Source organism: Bos indicus, chromosome 15, assembly GCF_029378745.1.
Source record: "Bos indicus isolate NIAB-ARS_2022 breed Sahiwal x Tharparkar chromosome 15, NIAB-ARS_B.indTharparkar_mat_pri_1.0, whole genome shotgun sequence".
Lineage (NCBI taxonomy): Eukaryota > Metazoa > Chordata > Mammalia > Artiodactyla > Bovidae > Bos > Bos indicus.
In genome coordinates this window covers 47,665,354-47,680,240 of record NC_091774.1, presented here as the reverse complement: position 1 = coordinate 47,680,240, position 14,887 = coordinate 47,665,354, and the positions used below count along the sequence as shown (strand labels likewise).

Below are 14,887 nucleotides of genomic sequence, written 5' to 3'. Positions count from 1 at the left end.
ATCCCAGGGCTGATCTCCTTCAGAATGGACTGGTTGGATCTCCTTGCAGTCCAAGGGATTCTCAAGAGTCTTCTCCAACACCACAGTTCAAAAACATCAATTCTTTGGCACTCAGCCTTCTTCACAGTCCAACTCTCACATCCATACCTGACCACAGAAAAAACCATAGCCTTGACTAGACGGACCTTTGTTGGCAAAGTAATGTCTCTGCTTTTGAATATGCTCTCTAGGTTGGTCATAACTTTCCTCCCAAGGAGTAAGCATCTTTAATTTCATGGCTGCAGTCACCATCTGCAGTGATTTTGGAGCCCAAAAAAATAAAGTCTGACACTGTTTCCACTGTTTCCCCATCTATTTCCCATGAAGTGATGGGACCGGATGCCATGATCTTCGTTTTCTGAATGGAAGTAGGAAAGGACAAATGAAGTATTTAGTATTAATGATAGGACAATAAGGGCATTAAAATCTGACTCACTCAGTGGATTGGAGAAGGCAATGGCAACCCACTCCAGTACTCTTGCCTGGAAAATCCCATGGAGGGAGGAGCCTGGTGGGCTGCAGTCCATGGGGTCGCTAAGAGTCGGACACGACTGAGCAACTTCACTTTCACTTTTCACTTTCATGCATTGGGGAAGGAAATGGCATCTCACTCCAGTGTTCTTGCCTGAAGAATCCCAGGGACGGGGAAGCCTGGTGGGCTGCTGTCTGTGGGGCTGCAAAGAGTTGGACACGACTGAAGCAACTTAGCAGCAGCAGCAGCAGCACTCACTGGGTGACTATAAGCTTCATCTGAATACATGCAGAAACAAAAGGGAAATGCCTTAGAAAGCTTCTGGGTACCAGCAAGAGGAGTGAGGGAGCTGGAGATGATGCTGAGATACAGTCTGTCTTTCCCACCTTACCTGAATTCCAGGACTATGTTTGCAACTGTGTATTTTAGGTGACGGAGTATAGCTGGACACGATACTATGTCTCGTACTGTGAACCTAACTCTACGTCTTCTGAAGGGAACCTTGGGTTGGATATCAGCTTCATCCCATCTGACAATGCTAGTACTGACCATAAGTAAAGCTTAGGGGTAGAGATAACCCTGTTATACTTTATTCTTCCAACTCTGCCACCTCTTTCTGAACAGAAACTGGGATCCCAGGGGCATCTGCTACTACCTGGTTAATGTATTGTCAGCATGCCAGAATCAAAAATCCTCACTCAGGAAGAGTCTAAACTAGGAAAGATAATCAATCAAAGACAGGAGAAATCATGACAGACAGGATGGAGGCAGACAAAGGTAATAACAACAGTGAATGATACCATCACTCTTTTCTACTGAGAATATTTCAGAAGCAAAGAATAACATCTTAACAGCTTTTCTCAGAGGAAGCACCAAGTCATAGATGGTTCTGAGAGAAGTTGCAGGAGCTATTCTTCCCTAAGAAGGAAAATTAGAGTAAATTAAGGAGTCCATGGGATCTGAAGAAAACATGATATATAGCATTATGAGCTCTATTTATCTCTTTGGTTATTTTATAGATAAACTGATAGTTATACTCTTTTGTACTGCTCTAGGCAGGGGTTGCAAAGCTGTCAAGTATCTACACACTGTGTAGCCATAAGTCAGTAAGATAATTTACTAAGATAGCTGCCTAGGTCTGGTGAAAGCAGATTGCTGTTTCATGATTGGTGCATCAGAGCCTGTTTTGATCCCTTGACTATACCAGATGGGAAAGTGGAGAGAACTGGAGGCACCAAGTAACACTAGAAGCCAGAGAGCTTCAAAATGTATGAGTACTAGAGTGGTACCATAGCCACTTATAACCAGAGACTATCTCTTGGAATTCAAGAAGATATGCTTGTAGGAAGCCTCATGGCATATTCAGACTGAAATAGATATGAATATAGTATGCTCAATTCATAGTTTTAAGTGGCATTCAATGTTTTGGGATCCAGTGGTTTGAACCTTCATGTAAGTAAAATTTTCTCAAGAGAATAAACTAGTGGTAGAAATGACTGTAGGGACAGAGGAGCACTAAAATGGCATGGATATCTTCTACCCCAAGGTAAATGGGATGTATGATAATGATTTTCCTCCTATTCAGAGTGCAGCAGGAAACAGTGTGCTTAGGAAAATGGTAATAATTAACCACTCATTTAATGTCTATACAATTTAATGTATGTACATGCCAAGTGGGCCTCTCTGATGGCTCAGTGGTAAAGAATCACCTGCAGTGCAGGAGACAAGATTCTATCCTTGGGTTGGGAAGATCTCCTGGAGAAGGAAATGGCAACCCACTCCAGTATTCTTGTCTGGGAAATCCCATGGACAGAGGAGTCTGGCGGGTTACAGTTCATAGGGTTGCAAAGAGTCAGATTTGACTTAGTGACTAAACAATGACAACAACATGCAGAGTACTAAACAAAATATTCATACTTACTCATTCTGCAAAATGGTGGTTAAAAAAAAATATGGAGACATTGCACAGATGGGAAATTTTATCAGGTCCGAAATGATCTGAGGAGCCGGAAGATGTCACCTCTGCCACAAGTGCCAGAGAAGAATGTCAGGGATGCTCAGGGCAAAGCGCTTGGCACTGAGAGTCAGAGTAATGTCTATAGTCTAGCCCAATCAACCCTTCACAATGCAGAAGTCATGTAGGGCTCTATCAGGTTGAAACTGGAGACAGGGAAGGCTTCCACATCCTTTGTAAATCAGGGGGCAGGCAGATCTTTTTAAGGTTATCATATATATTCTGTGTCTTTAGTGGTCAAACACTCCTAATCTAATCCTACGCCATTGACTAAGGCTTGCCATGCCTCCCATTTAAGGATTCTGCCAAGAAAAATTCCCCAAAATATGTAACAAAGAAAGAATTCTTTTGAAGCAACAGGAAACAAAGATTAATGGAGGAATGTTTTCATTCTTATCTAAGATATTAAGGCAAAGAAAAATCAGAATTCATTTCAGAATTAAAAAGTGAAATTCCCTTTCCAGTATCCAAATAATTCCTGACTTTCTTTAACAATTCCAGGAGTTGGATCTGATTCTTTTTACCCCTTATAACCTCCTGAGCAGTTTCTGGATTCCCTGCTTGATCTCCTTGGTTCTCACACCATAAACAATGGGGTTCAGAGCTGGGGGGATGAGGTGGTGCAGGATATTGAGCAGGATGGGGACATCTGGGGGAATCCTCTTCCTGGCCAGGTTAGTGATGACTAGGACCAGCAGGACTGTGCTGAAGAAGAGGATGAGGATGAAGTGGGAACCACAGGTGCTCAGGGCCTTGGCAGCAGCTCCCTCAGCTTTAATCCTTAGCACAGCTTTCAGGATAAAAGAGTAGGAGAGAATGATAAGGATGAGGTCAGAGCCCAGTAGGGTCCAGCCTGCCACAAACTGGTAGAGCCGATTGAAGGTGATGTCATCACAGGAGAGTTTGGACACAGACAGGTTAGTGCAGATGCAGTTCTTGATGATGTTCTCTGCACAGTATCTCAGTCTGGCAGAAAGGATTGGAACAGGAAGAAAAAAGAGGCCATTCCGGGCCACCACAAAGATGGCAGCCCTAACTACAAATTGGTCAGTGATGATGGAGGGGTATCATAGTGGGTGACAGATGGCCACATAGCGGTCATAGGCCATGACCATGAATGTGCAGGACTCCATGGCAAGGAAGCAATTCATGATGAACATTTGGAGGAAGCAGGCTGAGACGCTGATGGACCTGAGGTCAAACCAGAAGATGGCCAGTACCTTGGGGATGACGGTGAGACAGAGTACAATGTCCAGCAAGGAAAGGAGGCTGAGTAGGTAGTACATGGGCTCATGCAGAGAGGCCTCCAGCCAGATGGTGATCAGGAGGGTGGCGTTGGCCCCCATGGCCAGGACGAAGAGGAGACTGAGGGGCAGAGAGAGCCAGTGCTGCCAGCTCTGGTAGTTAGGGAAGCAGATGAGGAGGAATTCGGAGACTGGGGGAATGGAGTAGTTGCTGTATGATATCATGTAATGTTTTCTGATCACATTGAAAATTCAGTCCTTAAAATGTAAGACAGAATATATTACCACAGAAAGTATGCATTCTAGATATGCTCTTCACCTGTCCCAATGAAGTTTTCAAACCATCATCAATCATTGCTGACATTTAACTGAACAAACTTCATGCTATATTATGCTGAATGTTTATATTCATTAACTCATATCATCCTTTTAAAAGCACTTAAATATAACTAATATTGTTATTCTAAGTTTGCAGATAATGAAAGTGTACAGATAAAGGGGAGCAAGATAGTTTGATCAGAATTTAAAAGTTAGTATGTGAAGCCAGGACTGAGAACCAAGGAATCTGACTCTAGAGCTCTTTCACAATATTTAGCCTCAATAAGCACAGTTTAATTAAGGCTTTCCTTCCCTCAGAGTTTAGAAGGGACAGCCATACAGAGGGCTCTGTTCAGCTGACCACATGGAAGTCTTAGAAAAGCCCAGCCATTTCTGTACAATTGGACAGGGACTGACTTCAGGATTCTTTATCTTCGTAAAAGATTAGAGGTAAATATTCCTTGACCCCACCCAAGGAGAATATGTTCTTCCAACCTCAAAGAGGATTTTACTTCAAGGCATAATGTTTATCATTCTCTTACTGGATTATTTGCTGCTATTTCTCTTTGTGAAATTTGAAGAGTGCTTTCTTTGGCTTGAGTCCTTTAGAAAAGACTGTGAATTTTCTATCCTAGTGACAGAGACAGTCAGTATTGAGGGATACCAGGAGGTTACCAAAAGTAAAATAGAAAACTAGTTAGTGAGTGAGTTTTAGGCATATTAACTTCAATAGGAATTCATATACCTTGTTTGCAAAATTATCTGTGATTTCTTGTGGCCGGACCCAATGATCCCAGCATTTGGAATCTGTTCTGTAAACTTATCTGCTTTGATTCCATTTGTTTCTTGGATTGGGTACTGTCTTATCCCCCTCACTGCTAAACAGAGATCAGGGTGAACCAAGTACTAAGAAGGCTGACAACAATGAATGCAACAGTCAAAGAACAGGAAAGAGCCAGAGAATCATGGCAGGATGAAGGCAGGAGCCCAGGCAGTCTATAATCAACAGAGTTACGGTTCTTAACGATGTTTATGAGTACTATCTGACAAGTATCATGTAGGAGGGTGAAGTGTGTGCAAGGAGGTATCAGACTTTTGCTGTCAGATAAGAATTGGAAAAAGGACTTTCACTTTTTATGTCTCAGACTTCCCAAATGCAGATTTTATCAATATAACCCATACACAAACACATACACAATTTCTACCCATTGTAGGGCTTTTAAGACAAACCAAGGATTCTGAGATTAAAACAGCAATAGGGAAAATTATGTATCAACTCTGTCCTGTATTTTGATTTGTGATTAAGAAAATTACCCTATGTGAATCAGAGAAATAAGAATAGTAGACATATCCACCTTTCCTGAAAAGGCTTCTCCTTTCCAATAACTTCAAGTTCTGAATCCTCAGAGTGGCTTGATCTATTTGAACAAATGAGAAAGAGTCAGTGCCTTCTCAGTACTTGGTCTTATCATAAAGCATACAAATGTATAACATGGATTAAGGAAAAACAGTTATCTTCTGAGAGCTTAATTAATAGAGGAAAATTAACCTATCAATACTTACAATACAGTATAGTTGTGACTCTAGTAAAGACGATCTTACAAGCAACTGGAAAGAGACAAAAGTACAGATGAATGAAACAATGTGTTATGCTTGAAATGTGGACCTTAGATGGAAAGGAATTCCAATTCTGGCTTTTATACTCATTGTACCACCCTGACAGCTATTTAAACTCTTTGGTACCTAGTTTTCCCATTTATAAAACAGATAAATGATACTTAGCTTCAGTGTTTTTGGGGGGACAAAAAGGATCATTTCCTGAGATTCTGTTACCCCAGGGATATGACAAGCTAAGAGCATCAGAACAGGAAAGAAAAAGGGATAACATTCACCTGGAGAGAGGAGAGGGTCACTCTTATAGGTAATGGCAAGAGAAGAAATGTCTGCCTAGGTGGACTCAGTAATAAATAATGATGGGGTTTTCTGGGCTGGTAGATCCCAATTTCTTTGGGGAGAGGAGATGGGAGAGAAGAGCATCAGGAGACAAAGTTTACAGGCATGAAGGAGCATATGCAGCCATTCACAGCCCACCTGGCAATAGACATTGTCAGGTACATCCTAAGGAATCAACAGAGAATTTGACACAGGGAAGTGCCATGCTACAGACAGGACAAAGGAGACTTGCACACAAGCCTTTTAGAGAATCCTGAATAGTTCAAAGGAAAAATGATCAAGATCTGAACACAGGCATGTAAGTGGAGAAGAAAGGATGTATTAGAGGGATGAGGAGGACTCTTGAATTTGGTGTAAGAAAAGGCGAGATGCAGGGAGACTAGAGTTAAGAATGTCACCAAAAGTCTTTTAAGTGACATGGGAAAGAAATGTCCCTTTCAGACCTCCAATAACACTGATATAGTATAGCAATATACTTTCAGCTCCATCTTATAGTCTTTTAAATTCCTTAATAGCTGGAACCATTTTTTTTCTATATATATGTATTCTCCTCATTGAAAGTAAGGCCTCTTACTCTAAGAAGTGAGGACTTTTTGGCCATCTAGGGCATAGATTTGATTGCCAATACTCCAATTCCATTAGTTTTTACTCACAGGCTGATATTTATAAAGGAGTGGCTGCTGTGATTCTTTGTTCCAGGTGCTAACAAAGAAAACATGTTCTCTGACCATGATATATTGAATCTGGAAAGGTCAGATAATAAGATATAATAGGATATCCAAGCTCAGAAATGGCTGCCTAGAAAAAGGAATGATCATCTTGGCTCACAGATGGATTTAGACTAGGTCGGAAAGAAAAATCCTGACCCAGCCAGACACACAGCCTTGGTCTCCCAGCCATGATATGGGTGAAGGGCTTTGAGCCTAGAGTTGTTTGAAGCCCATATACTTTGTATGGCCACAGGATCTAAGTATCTTCACAGGATCAACATCTGCACTAGGCCCTATTGAAAGCATTCCATCTCCTTTTTATTCCTGAACTCACCTCCTTTCCTCATTGCCTCCTTCCTCACATTTTCCTGGCCCCAGCTTGGACTTACCACCTCCAGAAGCTTTGCACTGCTGCTGCTTCTGGTTGTTGGGGAAAGTACCTGAACTGGCCCTTCCAAAGGCTCTACAGGCCAATTTTATGGGCTCTAGCTTCACTGTGCCCCTTCCATCCTCATTGCTCACAGGGGTTGGTCCCTTTGTCAGACACCTGTACCCCAAGGCCCTGTGGTCTATTTCCCAATAGAGTGTATTAATTCAGCACTGTGAACAGAGTGAGAGAGAGAGAGAGAGATCAAAAGCTCTTAGGCAATCTGAATAAAGAAAAAGAAACCCCAAGAAAAGAAGTGTAAGAAAACTGAGGGATGAGAACCTTCTCAGAAAAAAAAATTTCTATAGTTGCACCTGTGGGGAAGGACAGAATAAATTACCCTCAGCAACTGTAAGTCTGTGTAGGGAGGTGACAGAGGAACACCCCCAGTGATCAAAAGAGCAGGGATCTCAGAGGAGCATGGACCACAGGCAACCGTGGGGGCAGGAAGCATTTGCCATGTGTCCCATCCATGTGATGGAAGGATCAGTGGTTTGGATCCAAGCAAGTAGCTGGGAGTGGCCCTCTTTACAAGTGAACTCATGTCCAGGATTTCACCTTCATGACTGTTCTTTGTCTGAACTGTCACTATGGTTGTAGGAAATGCTACTGTTAACAATACACATCTTATACAGAGCAACACTTAGCATTGCTTTCTTGGGAAAACAAGAGGGATTGCCACCAGTACAGCTACCACTCTGAATTGAAAATCAGACCTAAAAATAGCCTCTCCTGTGAAGGTCTTCATATGCTTCTTAGGAAAGGGACACTCAGGCTAAATGTAGGATCTTTGGGACCTTGTGCACAGGAATCACAGAGACGAGTCCAGGTGGAGTCTGGTTCTAGGTCTCACACTCTCCTACACACAACTGCTGGAGAAGGAGATATCAGGGCAGGAAAAAAAGAAGAAGAAGAAGCAGAGAAAAAGAGGAAAGGAAGATAGAAAAAAAAAGGGAAGGGAGAGAAGGAAAGAGGAAGAGGGGAGATTATTAAGGAAACATCAGATCAGATTAGATCAGTCGCTCAGCCGTGTCCGACTCTTTGCGACCCCATGAATCACAGCACGCCAGGCCTCCCTGTCCATCACCAACTTCCGGAGTTCACTCAGACTCACGTCCATCGAGTCGGTGATGCCATCCAGCCATCTCATCCTCTGTCGTCCCCTTCTCCTCCTGCCCCCAATCCCTCCCAGCATCAGAGTCCTTTCCAATGAGTCAACTCTTAGAATGACAAAGCTATTGAATGATTGTAGTTAATGTTTTTATGTATACAATTGAATTTACAAAATCACACAGCTAAAAAAATGATTTTGTCCATGCTTGTGAGAAAATGAAACTGAAATATGGCAGGTTTAAATTATCTACCCAATTCATATAGCTAACCATAGCCTAGGCAGGATAATAAAGGTGACTTCCAAATATTAAAATTCAAGTCTTTTTAGAAAAAAGTGAGCGTCAGGAGGTTCTTTCTCAAGAGTATATGGCACATTGACCATTCCATCACTCAGTGAAGAGCAGGAAGAATGATGCATGGTGATCACTATATCGTGTTTATTATTTGGTAAAGTATGCAATCCATTTGGCTGAGAAAAAAAGATTGGTGCAAAAGAAAATCAAAATTTATGATTCCAAGCAAGGCAGAATTTGCCCCATAGCAGGAAAAAGAAATGAAAAGTTATAGTCTCAAGAATATCTTCTAGCTGATACTAGTCAGCTGGATAATGTAGTACAGAGCTCCTCAGACTTCTCTCAAGTAATCAACGTACCTAGGAAGTCAGGGAGCCTGCACCCACCTCACCCATGAGGAAACAAGACACATGGACCCATAAATGTCCCTCTTTTGGCTCAGTCAGCATACAAATCAATAGTTACTTTTACAGCAGTGATCATAGGTCTTTGGAAACTCTCAGCCTATTTTTCAAACAGGACACAGTTCTTAATTCTATTATAAACATCCAAGTAAATGCAACAAATTCAGTGACTTTGTTGAGGAAATCCATCAAGGTCTGTCTTCCCCAGATATAAACACCTCTAGTTCCCCTTCGCAATTAGGTCCCAACAACAGTGTCTCCTGACAGACAGCAAACTACATGAACTCAAAGACTGAGCAGAAAATCATCATTTGTTTTAATTAAATGTTGAACTCCTGAGGTCACCATGGCAGAGTGACAAGGGAGGTCTCAGGAGAACATTTACATGGTCCTGAGCTGGGGGCTGGGTCTGGGGATGGATTCAGATCTCTGCACCACATCCACTGGACTTCTATCCCTGGCATGCAGCTTACCTATGCTCCACCCAGTGCCTTCTCTTCTTCCTACTACAGGTGATGGGGATGACAGAAAACCATGGAAGGGATCTAAGTATGTCCCTCTGCTTCTCTTTCTTATGTCTAAAATAAAACATGGAGAATTACTTAATAAATCATCTGGAAGATGCAAACAAGAGGTAGATCAGGCTGTAGGGTAGACAGTGTCTCAGACAGACCAGAAAAGCCATAGAAATTTCCCAAGATTCTCCTACCACTTCTCACCTTTCTCACGCCACAGTTGGATTTTTGCTTGGCCATCAGTGTATATAAATGATAGTTCAATTCAGTTCAGTTCAGTCACTTAGTCGTGTCCAACTCTTTGCGACCCCATGGACTGCAACACGCCAGGTTTCCCTGTCCATCACCAACTCCCAAACTCGAACTCATGTCTATTGAGTCAGTGATACCATCCAACTATCTCATCCTCTGTCATTCCCTTCTCCTCCCGCCTTCAATCTTTCCCAGCATTTGGTTCTTTTCAAATGAGTCAGTTCTTCGCATCAGGGGGCCAAAATATTGGAGTTTCAGCTTCAGCATCAGTCCTTCCAATGAATATTCAGGACTGATTTTCTGTAGGATGGACTGGTTGGATCTCCTTGCAGTCCAAGGGACTCTCAAGAGTCTTCTCCAACACCACACTTCAAAAGCATCAATTCTTTGGCACTCAGCTTTTTTTATAGTCCAACTCTCACATCCATACATGACTACTGGAAAAACCATAGCTTTGACTAGACGGACCTTTGTCAGCAAAGTAATGTCTCTGCTTGTTAATAAATATGCTGTCTAGGTTGGTCATAACTTTTCTTCCAAGGTGCAATCACTCTTCAATTTCATGGCTGCAGTCAACATCTGCAGAGATTTGGGAGCCCCAAAAAATAAAGTCTGTCACTGTTTCCACTGTTTCACCATCTATCTGCCACGAAGTGATGGGACCAGATGCCATGATCTTAGTTTTCTGAATAATTGGGTTTTAAGCCAACTTTTTCACTCTCCTCTTTCACTTTCATCAAGAGGCTCTTTAGTTCTTCACTTGTTGTTTTGGCAGCTGCCAAGTTATCCTGATGCTTTGAACTGTGATGTTGGAGAAAACTCTTGGGAGTCCCTTGGACTGCAAGGAGCTCAAACCAGTCAATCCTACAGGAAATCAGTCCTGAATATTCATTGGAAAGACCGTTGCTGAAGCTGAAGCTCCAATACTTTGGCCACCTGATGTGAAGAACTGACTCATTGGAAAAGACCCTGATGCTGGGAAAGATTGAAGGTGAAGAAGGGAACAACAGGGGATGAGATGGTTGGATGACATCACAGACTACAGACATGAGTTTGAGTAAGCTCTGGGAGTTGGTGAAAGACAGGGAAGCATGACATGCTATGGTCCACGGGGTTGCAAAAGGTCAGACATGACTGAGCAACTGAACTGAACTGAGTAGCAAAGACTCATAGAAACCACCACTGAAAAGAGACTAGATGGTGTGGATAGCTGTCCTCTCAAGACTGATAGTGTTAGATAGACACAATCATGCAGAAAAGGAGTGTCATGGGGAAAAAGGAAATAAAAAAAGAAAGAAAAATGTTACATTATGCCAAAGAAAATTCTTATGTGTTTTGTGATGCTATCGGATAAAAATGTCTGGGGTGTGTGTTTAATTGCCAAGTGGTGTCTGACTCTTTGCAATCCCATTGGACTGCGGTCTGCCAGGCTCTTCTGTCCATGGGATTTCCCAGGCATTCTTGGGAGTCAGTTGCCAGTTCCTTCTCCAGGGGATCTTCCCAACCCAGGGATCAAACCCATGTCTCCCACATTGCAGACAGATTCTTTATCATCTGACCACCAGGGAAGCCCATTTTACATATAGCACTGTGTATATGTCAATCCTGATTTCAGATGTGCACAGCAGTGAACGTCAACTTACAGCAAGCAGTAGTGAGCAGTAGTTAGAAGCAAGGTCTTAGTTTCCCAGAACAGGAGTCCTAATCACTGAACCACATGGGGCCAGCAGTTAGAGCCAGGATCCCTAGTCTTTGCCTGCCTCATCAAGAACAAATTCAGGAGAGGAGGCAGAAGGTAAAGTAAAAGTTTATTGAAAAGTACTTGCAGAAAGGGGCACAGACGAGGTCAGAGAGAGAGTCGCTCCTTTGGGAAGTTTTAATCCTTTATAAGGGGGCAGTTTTCTGGGTCTTTGTCCTCTCTGAGGCCAGTCATCTTGCTTTGCCCCCCGCCCATGTTAATCTGTTTCAGGACCCTCCCCTGGGGTGAGCATGCACACCTTTACCAAGATAGATCTCAAAGTGAAGGCTTCTGGGAAGAGCAAGACTCATTATGGCCTGGAATTATTCTCTGACTTTTGACTCCAGGGAGCCTTTCTGCACATGTATAGTGTCTCCCTTGTCCCAAAAGAGAAGGAAGTGGAGATCCCTCAATCCTTTACTCAGACAGAGTTTTTGCCTCTCTTTGTCCTTGCCTTGATTATTCCCTTGACATGTTTACAGGAGACAAAGACTGGCTATTTACCCTGTTTCTGTGTTACTTCCATTTTGGAGAACAAATGGGAGGCTTGCTCATTGTAAATTTCTCAACTGGAGCCCACCTATCTGTTGCCTCAGGAAATGCAAAGGGAGGCTGGCTATGATGTCCAACTTGGAGCCTCTCTACCTCCTATCTCAATCCCAGTCTCTCAGTTTATCCCTACCCCCACTTTCCCCCTTGGTAATCATATGGTTGTTCTATATTTAGTTTATAAAATAACCTCAATAATGTTCTCCATAAAGGCTATACCAATTTACATTCCTACCAACAGTATAGAAGGGTTTCTTTTTCTCCACGCCCTCTCCAGCACTGACTGTTTGTAAATTTTTGATAATGGCCATTCTGACCACTCTGAGGTAATATCTTATTTTTGTTTTATTTGAAGGAGATGAACATTTTTAAAGCGTATGCTTCAGCAATCAAAACCCAATGCCAGGCACTTATATTATAATCAAAAAAGCTACCTGTCAGGTGCTTACACTACACAGTGATTCTAGCATCTGGAATTGACCTAGTACTAACATATCAGAGGGCTTCCCTGGGTAGCTCAGCTGGTAAAGAACCCTCCTGCAATGTAGGATACCCCGGTTCGATTCCTGGGTTGGGAAGTTCCCCCAGAGAAGTCATAGGCTACCCATTCCAGTATTCTTGGGCTTCCCTGGTGGCTCAGTGGGTAAAGAACTTGCCCACAGTGCAGGAGACCTGAGTTCCATCCTTGGGTTGGGAAGATCCCCTGGAGGAGGATGTGGCAACCCACTCCAGTATTCTTGCATGGAGAATCCCCATGGACAGAGGAACCTGGTGGGCTACAGTCCATGGGGTCGCAAAGAGTCAGACACAACTTAGCAACCCAGCATATACATTTCCCAATATAGGCTTCCTAAGTGACTCAGTGGTAAAGAATCTGCCTGCAGTGCAGGAGACGCTGGTTCAATCCCTGGGTCAGGAAGATCCCCTAGAGAAGGAATTGACTACCCACTCCCATATTTTGCCTGGGAAATCCTATGGACAGAGGAGCCTGGTGGGCTACAGTCCATGGGGTCGTAAAAGAGTCAGACAAGACTTAGTGACCAAAACAAACAACATTTAGAAAACAATTGCTGTAAATAGCTTGGCTTTTAGAGAAAGCTTTTGGTAAACAATTAAAATAGTTGTTGACCCTAATATTTTATGAGCAGGGAACAGGCTACAAATACAGTACCTCCGAAAGAAGTCACGTGCTCCAATGCCTGCTTCATTTAATGTCACTGAGGACAACCCCCCCAAAAGAAGAACAAGGGGACATAGAAAACAATGGTCAGGAGATCCTCTCCCAAAGAACATAACCAGTATCTAGTTAGGGATCTTCCCCAGCTGTCAGGAGGTTAAGATGTGATGCCTGCCCCCAAAGCATTCCAGCATTACCATTGACAAGTTTCTGTGAAATGTACCCCATGCTTCACTTTCAACTTAGACTCTTAATGGCTAGTACCCAGTTTCTGCTCCACCATTAAATATGTGATGAAAGAAGGAAGATGATGGTCCAAGAGGAGCCACATCAGGACTGATGAAGAAGACCACACATTCCTGGTGATCTTGGACTCTGTGCTGCCTTCAGTGACTAAATGAGAGTTTGGGTAGCCTCACTTGGAAAGAGTCAAGTATGTGTTACATGTGAGAGTCTCTCATATCATTTCTCTTAAGAAAGAAATATTTAGTCACCCTGCCTCTCCTCTAGGCAGCTAGATTTATGTGAGGATTCTGGCCAACACAATGGTAAAGAAAATGATGTAAATCTCTCCCAGATTGGCCCCTAAAATATCCCGCAAGATTCTGCACACTGTCTCCCTTCACTGTGTGACACATTCATGCTCAGTCATTCAGTCGTGTCCAACACTGGGCGATCACATGGACTGTAGCCCACCAGGCTCCTCTGTCCATGAGGATTCTCCAGGCAAGAATACCGGAGTGGGTTGCCATTTTCTTCTCCAGGGGATCTTCCCGACCCAGGGATCTAACCCACTGCTCTTGTGTCTCCTGCATTGGCAGGTGGATTCTTTATCACTGAGCCACCTGGTAAGCCTCAGTGTGTGAAAGTCAGATGCAGAAGGATCTGTGAAAGTCTGTAAGGCCTTATGATGCAGAATACCCAAATATGACAGAAGCATGGGTCTACATTTTGCACCTAATATCTCTTTCCTTTGTTGTTGTTGTTCAGTCGCTAAGTCATGTCCAACTCTTTGTGACCCTATGAACTGCAGCACACCAGGCTTCCTTGTCCTACAGTATCTCCCAGAGCTTCTCTAACTCATGTCCATTGAGTCAGTGATGCCGTCCAACCATCTCTTCCTCTGTCGTCCTTTCATGTCTAAATGACGACATGAAGCAAAGCCCCCATGCACTGAAATCAGGATGTGAATGAGAAGTAAACAAATTGTGTTAAGTTCCTGTGGTATTTTTATTGCAGTAACTAACTTTATGGGCATTTATTAATTCAATATAACATGGATTTTGATGTGCACTGCCTCTGCTATCTATAATTTAGAGCATGAAAAACTTCAGAAAACCCTACAACTATCTAATTAAAGTAGAAAAAAATGTAGATCAATCCCTAGACAATATAGTAAGAAAACTAGATTAAGTAGCAAATATGCCTAATTTCTCTCTCTTCACTCTTGTGCCTGGTAGTTGAATGACCATTAGTATTTTATCTTTTAACTCAGTTGTCTCTCCTGCAAATTTTCAAAAATGATAATTCATGGTATTTTGACCAAAATCTCTCTGAAAGTAGTTTACCTCTTGGTAACCATCTATGCTAATCACTACTGTGCTAATTACACATGAAGCACTCAATAACTAATTTTTGGTTGTATAGATGAAGAAATGGGGGGAAAAAG

General features: G+C 42.7%; 1 protein-coding gene across 1 annotated transcript; it reads right to left on the bottom strand.

Annotated features, from left to right (window-relative positions):
• Nucleotides 1-3,052: 3,052 nt before the first annotated feature.
• On the bottom strand, nt 3,053-3,994 carry LOC109569352 (olfactory receptor 56A4). Its single transcript, XM_019974690.2, is given in 1 exon segment — nt 3,053-3,994. A coding segment is annotated over 1 exon segment (942 nt).
• Between the last annotated feature and the right edge of the window lie 10,893 nt (nt 3,995-14,887).